This window comes from Rhagoletis pomonella, unplaced genomic scaffold (genome assembly GCF_013731165.1).
Source record: "Rhagoletis pomonella isolate Grant_MI unplaced genomic scaffold, Rhpom_1.0 Rhpom_scaffold_00055, whole genome shotgun sequence".
NCBI lineage: Eukaryota > Metazoa > Arthropoda > Insecta > Diptera > Tephritidae > Rhagoletis > Rhagoletis pomonella.
Window position 1 is genome coordinate 84533 of NW_023458609.1, and position 14095 is coordinate 98627.

Below are 14095 nucleotides of genomic sequence, written 5' to 3' on the forward strand. Positions count from 1 at the left end.
TACCCAGAGTCGCATACGATCTGTTTAGTACCTTGCGGAGCCTCGACGCCTCATTTGTGGTCTCCAGCGTTCCTCAGAACTCTTGCCAGAATTCTTTCATTGCAGCCCTTATACTACTCTTGTATTTGTTAAAGCTGGTTCTATATTTGCTCCAGTCATCTTCACGTCAGCTGCGTTTAGCCTTGTTGAGATATAGGACAACTTTGCTCGAAGCACTTAGTCAGGATCGCGTTTAGACGATTAACTGCCCTATCAAGATTAGCATTCCCCCGCCTAATTTTGGTTTTCTTAGAGCTTAGTGTGTTGGACGCTAATTCAGAGCAAATTGCTCAATTCGCTTTTTTCGGAATCCTAAAAGGTCGTGATACTGCTACCTCAGGATCTATTGTGAAGTGTATCTTGCTGTGATCCGAAAAGAAACACATGTCCGATACCCTCCACTCATTTATCCTCGCTGTAGCTGAGTCGGTGACCAGTGTTATATCAATAACTTCTTCCCTAATCCTATTACGGAACGTTCGCTTATATCCCTTGTTACATATGACTAGGTTAGTGGAAAGAATAAAATCAAAAATAGACTCACCCCTGATATTAGTGTCGGAGCTTCCCCAAAATGAATGATGTCCATTTGCGTCACAAACAATTACCACGTCCATCCTGCCTGCTTAGGCATGCGCCACAAGCTGTCGGAAAGCGACTCATGGTGGTTGCTCCTTCTCGTACGGTAGGCATTCTGACGTTAGTAGCACGCTATGTATGCGACTGTGTTCGCACAACACCGTTGTGTGATCTCCGGGCTATATTCGGCAAAAATAAAGAGATAAATATCTTTTTTAGCTAGTATACAGGTTCTTATCTTGCCTACAGTCGTTGGAATGTACAGACGGTAACCGTATAACCCCAGTCCGCTAACACTGCGCCTAACCACCCAGAGCTCTTGTCTGCGATATACTTAATCAAGTCGAGCGAGGCGGAAGTGGAGTGATGCAACTTAATTTGCACCACTGCCAGCCTCCTCCCTTGCAGCTTGTGGCCTGTATCCAGGGACACGTGTCTTAAAGGTGCCTAGCCCGAACTTGATGTTGCCTCCTCAGTCCTTCAATTTGTCGAGCGACGTCTGATCAACAGCGATCAGCGTGTCGATCCTTACTCTCGTTTTGCAGGGTGTCAAGGTCACTACCTACACAGAGTAACGCTTCAGTATTTTCTCCGCAGCCGAAACTGGTGGCGGAATCCATACCGAGATAATTGGACGTACTGGGAGCCTGGAGCGAGTTATGATCTCGAGCCGAGCTCCCGGAAGTCTAGCGACACCCTGTTGCCACATCCAACAACCTTCATGCCCTTTTTCTAGCCAGCTCCTTCTAAAACCAGTTCCTCAGTCTCAGCTTCAAGCATCAGGTCCATGAGCTTTGTCTCTACAAGTAGCCAATGTTCCGATTGAAGATCCATGGGCGAGACGATGAATGCCGATGGTTTCGGCTTCTTCGATTCTTTCATGGGCGGCTTGCTCGATCTGCTCTATTTGTTTGCTCTTCCCTGGAGGCCTGTGGGACAAAAATACAAAATAAATTAAACAAGAAATTCGAGGACCTCAATAGAAAACAAAACAGCAAAGACATATGTCTTTCCATTCCGGATTCGTAAATTTGACTAAAGTTATAATTAGCAAACAAGAGACAGAAAATTGGAAAAGGATCTGAAAGACAACATAGAAAATTATGATAAAATCGAAGAGGTAGAGCGCATTAATATAGACGCGGAAATAGTCATATCTCTACTACCAAGCAGAACTGTAAAAAATTGCAATAAAATTGGATTGCATTGGTTGCAGATGCCGTAACCGCGCCCGCTACCTGCACCATCGGTCTCGTGGTTAGACTTGAGGAGGTCCTTACGTTAGTTTTCTCGAACTTTGAAACGACTTTCTCATGCTTATCTCTCTTAGTGAGGGATGGTGGATCTTTTTCCATCATCTTTTTGAGGAAGCGAACCGAGTTTTTATAACCACCTCTGGCTTTCTGAGCTCGGATCGCCTCCTCTTTCTGCTCCTTCCCCTGACGGGTCTCTGCAGACGTTGAAGGCTGGGCTGCATCGTTGAGCATCAAGTTCTCCACCTCAGGGCTTATGTCATCGGTGTTGCTGGCCATTGACAACAGATCGTCGTCGTCGTTAGCGTTCTCGATCCTACAGCCCTGGAGTTGAGAACCGATGTCTCGAGCAGCTACAGACTCCTGGTCTACAGCCGCCTGCCTTCCCAAAGTTGGCTTGGAGACAGCCCCTGTTCCCCTCACAGTAACAGTAGTAGACTGCACAGCCGGGGGCTCCAGCGCACAGATTGAGAAATTACTGGATATCGACGCCAGATGACTTCCTCGCCCGTCATCTACCGCCGGTACTGTGTATCCGATCCCTGCACCGTAACTCTCTCTTCATCGGGGCGACTCTCCATACGGACCCCTCCTTCATGGGGGTTTCTTTTATGTCTACCACCCCGCACGAAAAAGACACGGACTCGACCGCCCCTAACATGGCGAAAACAGACGTTGTTGTGCAGATGCACAGCAATTCGTAATAGCATGGGTGCCTCTGCCACTCCTAACATGGAGTACAGACACAGCAAATCTTTCAGGAATTAGGTCATTTGGCGTTACCCAGGGTGCACCACGGGTAGGTGACCTAAACTACACTCCGCTATATATAGAAACGAAATCTATACTATAATAAAACTGTAAATTGTTTGTCTGTTTGTCTGATTAAACTCACTAATCTCCAGAAAAACTGAATGGATTTTCATGGGACTTTAACTGGTATATAGAGAGTGACCTCGAGCTTAACCTACGGTATAAAAACATGGAATATGAAAATAGGGTATGACACATCCCGTAGGCGTGGCATTTTTATTCAGCTATTATTTCGAAATCGTAAGCCACATGACTTTGAAATTTGTTGTGTTGACATAGGTATCTATGGTAGACGCTTATTTTAAAGTAGATATACTTCTTTTAAAAGGGGCGTGGCACACTCTATAGACATAACCTCGAAATCATACGTCACATGAATTTGAAATTTGGTATGAAGACATATCTATGATAGGCTCTTAAAGTCAGGTAAATACGAAGCAAGAGGCGTGGCACCTCCCGTATGCGTGACACTTTTAATCAGCTATAACTTCAAAACCGTAAGTCATATGACTTTGAAATTTGGTGTGTTGTTATACATATCTATGGTAGATGCTTATAGTAAAGTACATATACTAAATATACTATGTTAAAGGGGCGTGACCCATCCTATAGGAAGGAAATTTTTAATCCGCCAAAACTTCGGAATCATACGTCACATGAATTTGAAATTCTGATCTGCATCGTGAAAAATACCTTTGCAAAAAATGGTGCCTACAGATGGCGCTGGAGTCGAGATATTTAAAGAACCCGTCTTTATCGTATGACCTGGATTAACGCGTATTAACTTTATGATAAGAAGTACTTCTGCAAAAAATGGGCCCAAAAATTAGATGGCGCTCAAATCACGATATTTAGATGCCCCTCTACAAATTTACATTTTAGATTACTTAATGAAGCCCCATCCTATCGGTATATCAAGAAGAAGTGTGTTGAATTAGAGAGAACACGGTAGGAATATCAATGACCCCATTTGAATGGGAAAACTCTTTCATCCTGTGGAACAGCAGGATTGTAGAAGAAGATTACGCACACTCGGCAAACCTTGCAATACTTGCATATATATGTATTGGTCAACGCAAAGGTTCTTATAAGGCGACGCGAAGCAAGCCAGACATTAGCTAGTATAAAATAAAGCTTAAAAAGCTGGTGCACTTTTTTATTTTCTGTGGACTTAAAGATTCATTGTACAAAAATTTTGTCTGAGAGGACCCCTAGTGAAATTTGATGGAAAATAATTTTCTAGAAGATCTTAACCCTCTAGGGACCTTCAAAATGGCGTTTTCTAAAAAGGGGAGGCCAAAACGACCCTTTGGAATAGAGACAAGGGGTTAAAATGATCTACAAAAGTATTCCTCGTAAAATTTTAATATATGATCCGAAATAACATATTTCTATCCGATATGTATTTTAACTCTTTTTTTCATTTATTCTAAATACAATTAGGCAAAACATTGCAGAAATTTAACCAAAAAATTTAAAACGATTTTGAGGTTTTACTATATGGGTATTGGTTTTTCGTCCACAGTTGGAATCATTCCGCCCCAGACAATGACCCTCAAATTGTTGCACAGTGTAATTAAGGTCGTCTGTTTCTTTGATATCACACGAAAAAGTTCAAGTTTGACATTGAATAACTTTAAACAGAATAAATTTATTGAAAAATTATATAACATCCTTTTTGTACAGCCTTCAATTTCTTACAATAAGATATATTCTCCGTTTCTATCTACCTACTAGTTCAAAAGAAAAAGTTTTCAATGTAAAATGAAGCAAAATCCCATGTGTTTTCAATTTGAAATGTATCGACTTTGGGGCAAGGTTTAACATGAATCTTAAAGGTTGTTTTAGTCTTATATCTCTTTTTAGGCCAGAAACTAAAAATTTAGGGGCGCTGCAAAAAAAATAAAACATGGTAAATGTATAAAACCATTGATTGTTTTCGTATATATCAGAGTGCGGGCAGAAGCTGAATCTCCTTTCAGCTAAAGGGAAAGTTATCGCTTTTAAATGTTTACGTTCTATGACAATTATTACCTCTGGAAATTAAATGATATGTCACCAGTATCTGATCGCTTCTGTCAACCAATCGTTCTTTATCAGCCAGAGATAGACAGTTTTTTCATTAATTTATGGGTGTATAGCGATTCACAGATGCAGGTAACAACAACAAAACATATAAATGCCAAGAGTAACAATTGACTTAGAACGGTTTATAGTATCACCGACGGATATGAATTGTTTAAATAACAAACGAACATGTTGCTCAACAGCGACTCTTCCTTTTCTTCTTTTGGGTTCTCCCAAGTTTTTAAATAATTTGTGGATTTGAAGTGGATTTCCTTTGATTTTAACCTGGCATGTGATTTAATTTTGTTCACCTCAGTAATTTTTTTATGGCCCGTCGACATTGCCCTTTCTTTATTTAAATTTATATTCAATTTTCAGACTTTGATTTCTACCATAATTTGAATCTAAATATGTTATTTTTTCTTTCTAGATGCAAGCTGCGTAATCTGGTGGGCACAATACTTAGCAGAGAGGTTCATGTGCGAGGGGGTAATTTTCAAACATTTTATCAGCATTTTAGCGAATAGTATATAAATAAATTAATTTAATATCACGAAATACATCTCAAACTAAACTTAGTGGAGGTTATAGGTGAAAATAGCTTTCATAAAGTTTAAGTAGTAAATTTTCAAAAACCCCTATTTTTTCTTAATATTTTCAAATTTGACTATCGCTAGTTTCAAAAATTTCTATGAACGTTTCCAAATATATAGTATCTGTCTAAAAGCAGATTTATTCTCGAACGAAGGGATACCTTATCTGATAAAATCGGCTAAAAATGTTCTAAGTTAGGCAATTCAAGTAGAAATACTGTCTTGAATTTATATGGATGAACGGATAATACGTGCCAGTGCCGATTTGCGGACAAAACAGTTTTGCCTCGGGTAAACTAGACCTACCTAAGTTTATGCGATGGTATAAGCCCAACTTGTTTTTGCGTTTAGCCGTGGTTTTATCCGATTTCAGAGATTTTCAAGAGTGTGCTTAAGCAGGCCCACAAAGTGGGGTAGACATTTGTTCGAAAATAAATGTACTTTTAGGTAAATATTTATTACAGATTTGGCAACTTTCAGAGATATTTTTGAAATTAGAGATGGTCAAAGTTAAAAAAATTAAGAAAAATTGAGGTTTCTAAAATTCATCATATCATTTTCAAAATATGTTTGATTTTTAAAATCGGATGAAAAATAGTTAAGCAGTTCATAGATAAGTGCATTAAGTACGAAAATAACGTATTTCTTTATAAAAAAGAAGGGTCCAGGAACTATATGAAATCCATTTTCATGTTGTACTTTCCACTACCTACACTAAGGCCCCTATTATCAGGCCTATCACAGATTCCGAGTGAACTCCAGTCGTTAAAAAAGCTCCCGTCACGAATTCGGGAAAAATGCTGTCAGCAATTCCGACGCATTCATAGTTAGTGCTGCCTTTGGTTTTTCTTTGTTTTTATGTTTTGGTTTAATAATTCTAAATCAAAATAAAATAAATCACAATAAAATAACTTGAAATCAGTGATACCATTCTCACGAATTTCGAATTTGCGGGAGAATTTCGTGATCACGATGGAATTTATGATAGGCCTGTATAAGTTGCATTCGATCTTCGACTGTGGTCGAAAGTGCTGATCGAACGAATTTTCATTTTGTATTATGACGCTCATTCAAAGAAAAATAGCGCTATCGTGGATTTCGCTCGTTTAGGTTGTTCACAATAGTATATTCGTCTGAGGATGAGAGCTTAGTAAACTGGCCAGGAGTAGGAAACTTTTAAGAGAGTTTAAGACTACACGTCTTTCGAATATATTTTGACATACAATATATTTAGGAAATTTGTTTACAGATTTATTAAAAACTTCCGACTGACTAAAGAGCCGTTTGTGAGCTAAATCTATTTAAAATATTTTAAAACTATCAACAGCTCTACGATTTTGTTCTTAGAGATCGTGCCAACTGAGTATTGGAATTTTCTTTCATAAGTGAAACCAGCCTTTCGAGCTTGCGTTTAGTATTCATGGCGTTAGAGCTGCATGAAATTAATAAAAATCCTTTAAAATTAGTGTATAGCTGCTAAAAATGGAGAAAACAAAACGCAAATTTCTAACACTTCGCTACAGTATCGAGAGCGAAATTCTGTTCGACGGAAAATTCGATACTCAACGAAAATTTCGACATGGTTGCATAGCTCATAATATGGGCCAAAGTTTCGTTTCGGGTGTTTTTCGTGACTTGCTTTTAGTAGTATTATGTGGTAATATTGTAATTATCATCAGTAATGTACACACTCTCTTTTTAAACTATCCCTACTAAATATTTAAAGAATATCTCTTCAAAGTAGTATGGCTTTAGATCTCACATAATGTAAGACATGAATTTGTTTTAAATATTTTGTGAATTTTCAAATTGAACCAAAAATTCTTATAGCGCTCATGGAAGAATTTCCTATTCTCTATATATCAAAAACTAGAGAAAAACGACTACAAAGTCTTAATTGATACAACTATCACATTTTTTCTTATTTATTTATGACACTCCTGCAGCAAATATGTAAAAATATAAAGGTATATTATAAAATTTGAATAAATATAACCAGGTATGAACATGCATACATATCAGTTAAAATCTCAGAAGCGTACTAACATAGGGCTGCCAGATATCTCTGTTGCCAAACCGGGACACTTAAGGGGGGAGAGGCCTCTCGCTCCCTTCCCTTTCGTTTCGACAAAAATTACGTACGAAAGGATGTAGTAAAATTTTATTTTGACAAACAAAAACAAAAACATAAAAACATGCGATCATGAGATCATTACAACGTACACTAGCAAAACAAAACAATTTATCACAACTAAAGCACAGAGAATTTTTCACAATGCATGTACCTTTTTTATTCCTTATAAAAATACAGTTTAAACTAAATACAACAGAAAACATAAAAATAAAATTTCTAAACTTTGTGGAAAACTCTGGAAAATGCAATAAATTTGCATACAAATTCGCAACTTCTTATTCAGACTTTTTTATAAAAATTTTGAAAACGAAGTTTTGCAGCCAATAAAAATTTAGTTGATTTTTGGTATTGCTTTTACTGAGAGTTTCTTCCATACAAACTATGTTCAACATTTTTTTGTATGTGGAAGACACTGTCAGCAAAAAATAAATAATTGCAAAAAATCAACGAAATTTTCTGGTAACTTAAGACTTTCACTTTACTTATTGGCTCAAAAGCTACATTTTTAAAATTTGTGATCAGATGAAAGAGTCTCCGAGCCAATAATTTTGTACTGCACGGTACTTATAAGTAATCAAAGAAAAAAAATTAAATACAAGGTAACATTAAAATATCAGTCATTTGTTTCGTTGCTGTGAACTTGTTTCAAAATTTCTGGCTTTTGCTTAATATAATTGTAAAACTCTGTGCATGTCATTTTAACGTATTTAGGTACACACTTATATTAATCATCAACTCTTGCTTGTGCAAAACGTGCTAAATAAAAAAAAAAAATCGCATATGAAAGAGCACCAACCCAACTCGTAATAAATTTAAGTTTACAAATTTTAGTATTTAGTATAGAAATATTCAATTCAAATACGTCAATATTAAAATGAAGCGCTTTACACTTAACGGATGCTTTTTCATAATTAAGTTTAAAAAAAATATTTAAATTCCATACTGCCTGTAATGGGATTTTAACCCTGACGCTCTGGAAATTAGCAATTTGTGGCAAGCATCTTTGTGCACTCCAGACATGTGCTACAGCCAGACATGTAAATGTGCATTCAAATGTTCAGTTTGATTCAACACCACGTGTGCGTGGTATGAGAGTATTGTTTTTAAATACGAAAATTTTAAAATTCATACAATTTTTCTTAATATTACAACGCGTTTTTTCTCTCAGTGTAGTAATTTTTATTCAAAATTTGTGCATTAAATCGAAAACCGGGACACTTAAACGAAACCCGGGAGATTTTAAGGTTGGACCGGGACACCGGGACAAATAGCCTAAAATCGGGACATGTCCGGAAAAACGGGGACGTCTGGCAGCCCTAACTAACATTTATTCAAAGATCGAGCTTTTTAGAGGAATATTTTTTTTTCTGGTTCACAACGATGGAAAATAAAAATGTGACAATTTTTCGAAATTTGAGTTCGGGTTTTTTGAATTTGAGTTTTTAAGTTATATATTTCGTAGCTATTTTCTCGCGATTATTAATACCGTGTCACCTCAAACCAATTGTGTTAGAGAAAAACGTGACTAACTTTTGTCTCATTTAAAGTTTCAATGGATTTTTATATACATATGTATGTACATATATGTACATATTTTGATCAAAAATAGAACTCAAAATAGGCTTATATTATCTGAGAGATTATTAAAAATCTACATAAATGTAATTATTAATCATAATTAATCCAGAGAAAATAATTTCATTTATAATGAAATCCAAAAAAAATCGAAGAAAGTTAATAGCTTTAACTTTGAAAAAACATAATTCGAATTTCGAAAACTTGTAAAAATTTTATTTTTTGTCATTCTAAACCGGCAGATTTTTATTCAGAAAGAGCACAATCTTGGAAATATTTTGGTACATTTAAAAGATTTTGACTCATAGGTACATTGTATCTACTAAAATAATGTTAATTTGGGTAAGGAATTTTTTGTTTTGAATTGGAAAACTTAAGGTTAATGCGAAGCTCACATCGGTGAGAATTTGACGTTGCAAATACGCGGAGCTAAAAATTACATCAATACCAGCCTTTTTGACTCATTCAAAACGTATGTATGTACATATGTAGCTGACAGCAATTTGAAAGCGCCAAAGAATAGGAGAAAGTGTCATAATCAGGGAACGGATTTTTAGGACCTAAAAACCTATAAAAAAGGCAAAATAAAATAACGAAATAGGCTGGAAAAGGCAAAATAAAATAGCGAAAAAGGCAGGAAAAAAGCTCTAGGTATTGCAAAAAAGGCAAAACAAAATAGCGAAAAGGACAAGAAAAGGCACTAGGTATTGTAAAAAAGGCAAAAGAAGGCACCAAAAAAAGGCAGAAAATACGAAGAACAATCCAAAAATACATTTATTTTAGAAATGTTTATATTACAAGTAAAAAGAGAAAAACTATGAACTAGTTTCATTATATGAAAAATTTGTACTTTGAACCTTTCACACAGATTTCACACAGTGTTGGCAAACTGTTAATCTGATTAACGATAAAAAATTAACGATTTATAATCGCGTTTGACGATTAAAATTAATTAGTCGTAATCAACTGTACGATTAATGATAACATTATTTTAATCGATAATCGCTGGCTGCGATTACGTTTAATTAATTTAAAACAATAATCGTTAATCCAATTAAAAATAAAATCTGATTAATTTGTCTAGTTTGTCCGAGTTTGAAACCAAACACCAGTTATAGTAATTATTTTGTGTATTACGTTTATATAAAGCACATAATATAAAAAAATTAGAATTATTGTTATTAGTAATACATAAACTGGGAACTTTTACAAACCTAGTTTGTAAAACGTTTGTTGTTATATATCTTAATGAAAATGCAATGTTACGATTAACTGTTTAGTCAGATTAAAATTAATCATGATTCTGTACCCATTTCGTTATAGCTCGTTATTTTTTAAGCGAGTTAAGGTTAAAACTATGAAATTATAAAATACGAAAGATATCAATCCCTCTAAGTTTACCTTAAAATGGTTCCAGGTATACGACGCGTGAACGTGTAACCTTCTTGGAGGTGCCACGGTGGGTTCTAATATTTCCAACTCAGATTTAGTAACCTGGCCTTGATAAAATACTACTTCTCATTACTGTAGCAAATGCCTCAAGAGAGCTTTAGATTATAAGGCCGAAACCGGCTCTCCCTTTTCCCTTTAATGAAATTTATTCTGTCAGTACGGCACTTATAAAAAAAACCTCCATAATATATTTAAAATACTTCGAGAGATTTTCTATCCTTCCAGAGATATGTATTAAGAAGTCTTTAGTGTGTATGGGAAGCGACATGCGTCCTTTTTTAATAACTCACATTTTTTCCATGAGCAACTCCAGCAAAGAAAAATCAATTTGCATGGGAGTTGCCACACCACCTTTTCCAATAACTCTCATTTTTCTCCATAAGTATGGTATTAGTTTCACATATATACATACATATGTATTTCCATACCAAGCTTGAGTGCTTTACACCAAACATTTGAAGAGATATGCAATATAAAATATTCAGTCAGTATGGGAGGTGCTATGCCTCTTTTCCAAAAACGTCCATTTTTCCCCGTGAATATGAACATGATTTCACACAGTGTTGGTAAACTGTTAATCTGATTAACGATTAAAAATTAACGATTTATAATCGCGTTTGACGATTAAAATTAATTAGTCGTAATCAACTGTACGATTGATGATAACATTTTTTTAATCGATAATCGCTGGCTGCGATTACGTTTAATTAATTTAAAACAATAATCGTTAATACAATTAAAAATAAAATCTGATTAATTTGTCTAGTTTGTCCGAGTTTGAAACCAAACACCAGTTATAGTAATTATTTTGTGTTTTACGCTTATAAAAAGCACATAATATAAACAAATTAGAATTATTGTTATTAGTAATACATAAACTGGGAACTTTTACAAACCTAGTTTGTAAAACGTTTGTTGGTATATATCTTAATAAAAATGCACACCAAATTGCTTAGATTGATGAGGAAGGCCGACTTAGCCATACCGGATTAACTTGCTTTGTGTGTACAGGGAAATTCCAGCGTAACTTAATTAATCACCACACCTATTTTATCAAATTAAGAGTTAATGATTAAAAATTAATTTTTTAATAGCGGTTACAACTAACTCTTTAGTCAGATTAAAATTAATCATGATTAACTGTAATCAGATTAAATTTAATCGAATTAACTAACTGATTAAAACATCATTCGATTAATGCCATCATTGATTTCAGATACATATCACTATACAAAGTTTCAGTTCTCTCCCACAAATACTTCCAGAGATATGTATGCAATATGAAAATTCCAATTTGTATGGAAGGGGCCCTGAGTTATCGGACTTACTTTCAGTCTAAGACCATCCTAGTAGCCTATTTTTCAATCCAGGTCATAAACCATCTTTGAGCAAAATTTCACTTTCCAACAGGTGGCAATTCTTAAAAACGTAGCCTACTTTCCAATCTAGGTCATAAGCTATCTGTGTGCAAACTTTCATCCAAATCAGTTCAGTCATTTCCGCGTATTAATTTAATTAAAACTTGTTTAACAGGTGGCAACTCTCCAAAAAAAAAAATAGCCTATTTTCCACTGTAGGTCATAAGCTATCTGCTTGCAAAATTTCATGCAAATCCGTTCAGAATGTTCCGCGCATTAATTTAATAAAACTTTTTTTGCAGGTGGTAACTCTTAAAATAATTAGCCAGTTTTTCAATCTACCTCATAAGTTATCTGTGTGAGAACTTCCATGCAAATCTGTTTAGTCGTTTCCGCGTAGTAATTTGATTAAACTTTTTTAACAGGTGGCAACTCTTCCATAAAATTAGCATATTTTCCACTGCAGATCATAAGCTATCTGTTTGCAAAATTTCATGCAAATCCATTCAGTCGTTTCCGCGTATTAATTTAATGGAACTTTTTTAACAGATGGCAACTCTTAAGAAATGTAGCCTATTTTTCAATCTAGGTCATAAGCTATCTGTGTGCAAATTTTCATCCAAATCTATTCAGTCGTTCCCGCATATTAAATAAATTAAACTTTTTTAACAGGTGGCAACTTCTAACAAAATAGCCTATTAACCAATCTGGCCTATAAGCTATCTGCGTACCAAATTTCATGCAAATCCATTCAGTCGTTTCCGCGGGATGATTTCCCAAACATCCAAACTTTCACATTTATAATATTAGTAAGATAAGCACGCCACCCTGATGGCAGCCCTTATTAGCTCCGCACGCGACATACTCACCTCCTTCTGCCTGAATCATGACGACCGGCTGGGCCGGCATAGAACGAATCCAATTTACCAATACAGAATGTACTCGACGCCGTAGAGCAGAATTGAACATGCTATCGAAAGTGGCATTATCAAAAGCAACCTCAATGTCTACAAATATGCTCAAGGCGAATTCTGGAATTTCTAATTCTGGCAACCAGCTTTTGCAAAGCCGTCTCACAGGATTTCCACGCCTGATAGGCATGTTGATGCAAATACAGAGGATGTGATGAATGCCCCTCCTAAGAATGCGCAACTTTACTAATCCTTCCAGATATTTTGGCAAGAATTCCAAGCCATGCATATTAAAAAAGAGCATCGGTGTAGTTTTTAGTATGATACAAAAAAGAAGGTAATTTCAATAAACAACTTTTAACGGATAATAAAATTTTCTGAAGTTTCACAAATTGTGAGTATTATCAACGCCCTTGCCACTTTGATAATATTAAAACAATAAATCGGAGGATTTTCTTTGCCATATTTATACCAATGTAATAACATTTCAAATCAAAAACCATTATCAGTGCTTGGTACTTGTAAATGAGACTTTATCGTAATTGTTCTTTTCATTTTGTAATTAAAACCACGCGTGCACTATTCTGTTATTTTAATTTATGCAAAACACTGGCTTGAACAGACCGCCCTCCGATAAACAACTAACAGATCGTCGTTTAAAGTACAAAACCGTGTATCAACAAAATGCACAACTGCGTATTTGAGGTTGCCTAAATTATTTTGTAGAGAGTAAAAACACTCATATTTCAAAATGGTTCTCCTTTTTACAAAGAAATCGCATTTCAGGACGAATGGATAAAGCTTGAGCCAAGAGCTGGTTTTTTACAACGCTTTTATTAACTTGCAATGTTGTGTGTCCAGAAACTTTCAATGTTGTGTGTCTGACACCATAAAACCTTTGCTTTGAAAAGCTCCTATAAAAAAGCATAGTGCATAGGGCGACATCTGTAGTGAATAGGGCGAGGTAGATGACATCTAGATGTCGCCCTATGTACTACGTTTGCTACAGTGGAAATAGACGACACGCCATTTCTTTAAATAAAATTAATTGGTGCTCGTTTGTATGTACATACATATGTAAATGCATGTGTGTGCACCTTTCTATTAATATCGTTGAATTATTTTAATATCTATTGCAAAATTTTATTCAGACAGAACGAAAAAGTAGAAAATAAATAATATAAAAAAGCTTTTTAAATTCAACGCTTTTATAAATGGACTAAAAAGTAGAAAATAATATTTCTCAGTCCCATAGAATTTGTTTTGATAACTTTTGATTTTGAAATTTTAGCAAAAGTCATTATAAACAATCTATGAAATT

The 14095-nt window shown here is 35.3% G+C and overlaps 1 protein-coding gene across 1 annotated transcript in view; it reads left to right on the top strand.

The window, feature by feature from the left end:
- The window catches only part of LOC118749812 (Down syndrome cell adhesion molecule-like protein Dscam2), an 83633-nt gene that overhangs the window by 30645 nt on the left and 38893 nt on the right, over nt 1-14095 (top strand). The window contains exon 3 of the mRNA XM_036484585.1: nt 5182-5240. Coding sequence (XP_036340478.1) covers nt 5182-5240 — 59 coding nt within the window. The remainder of the gene's footprint in view (nt 1-5181; nt 5241-14095) is intronic.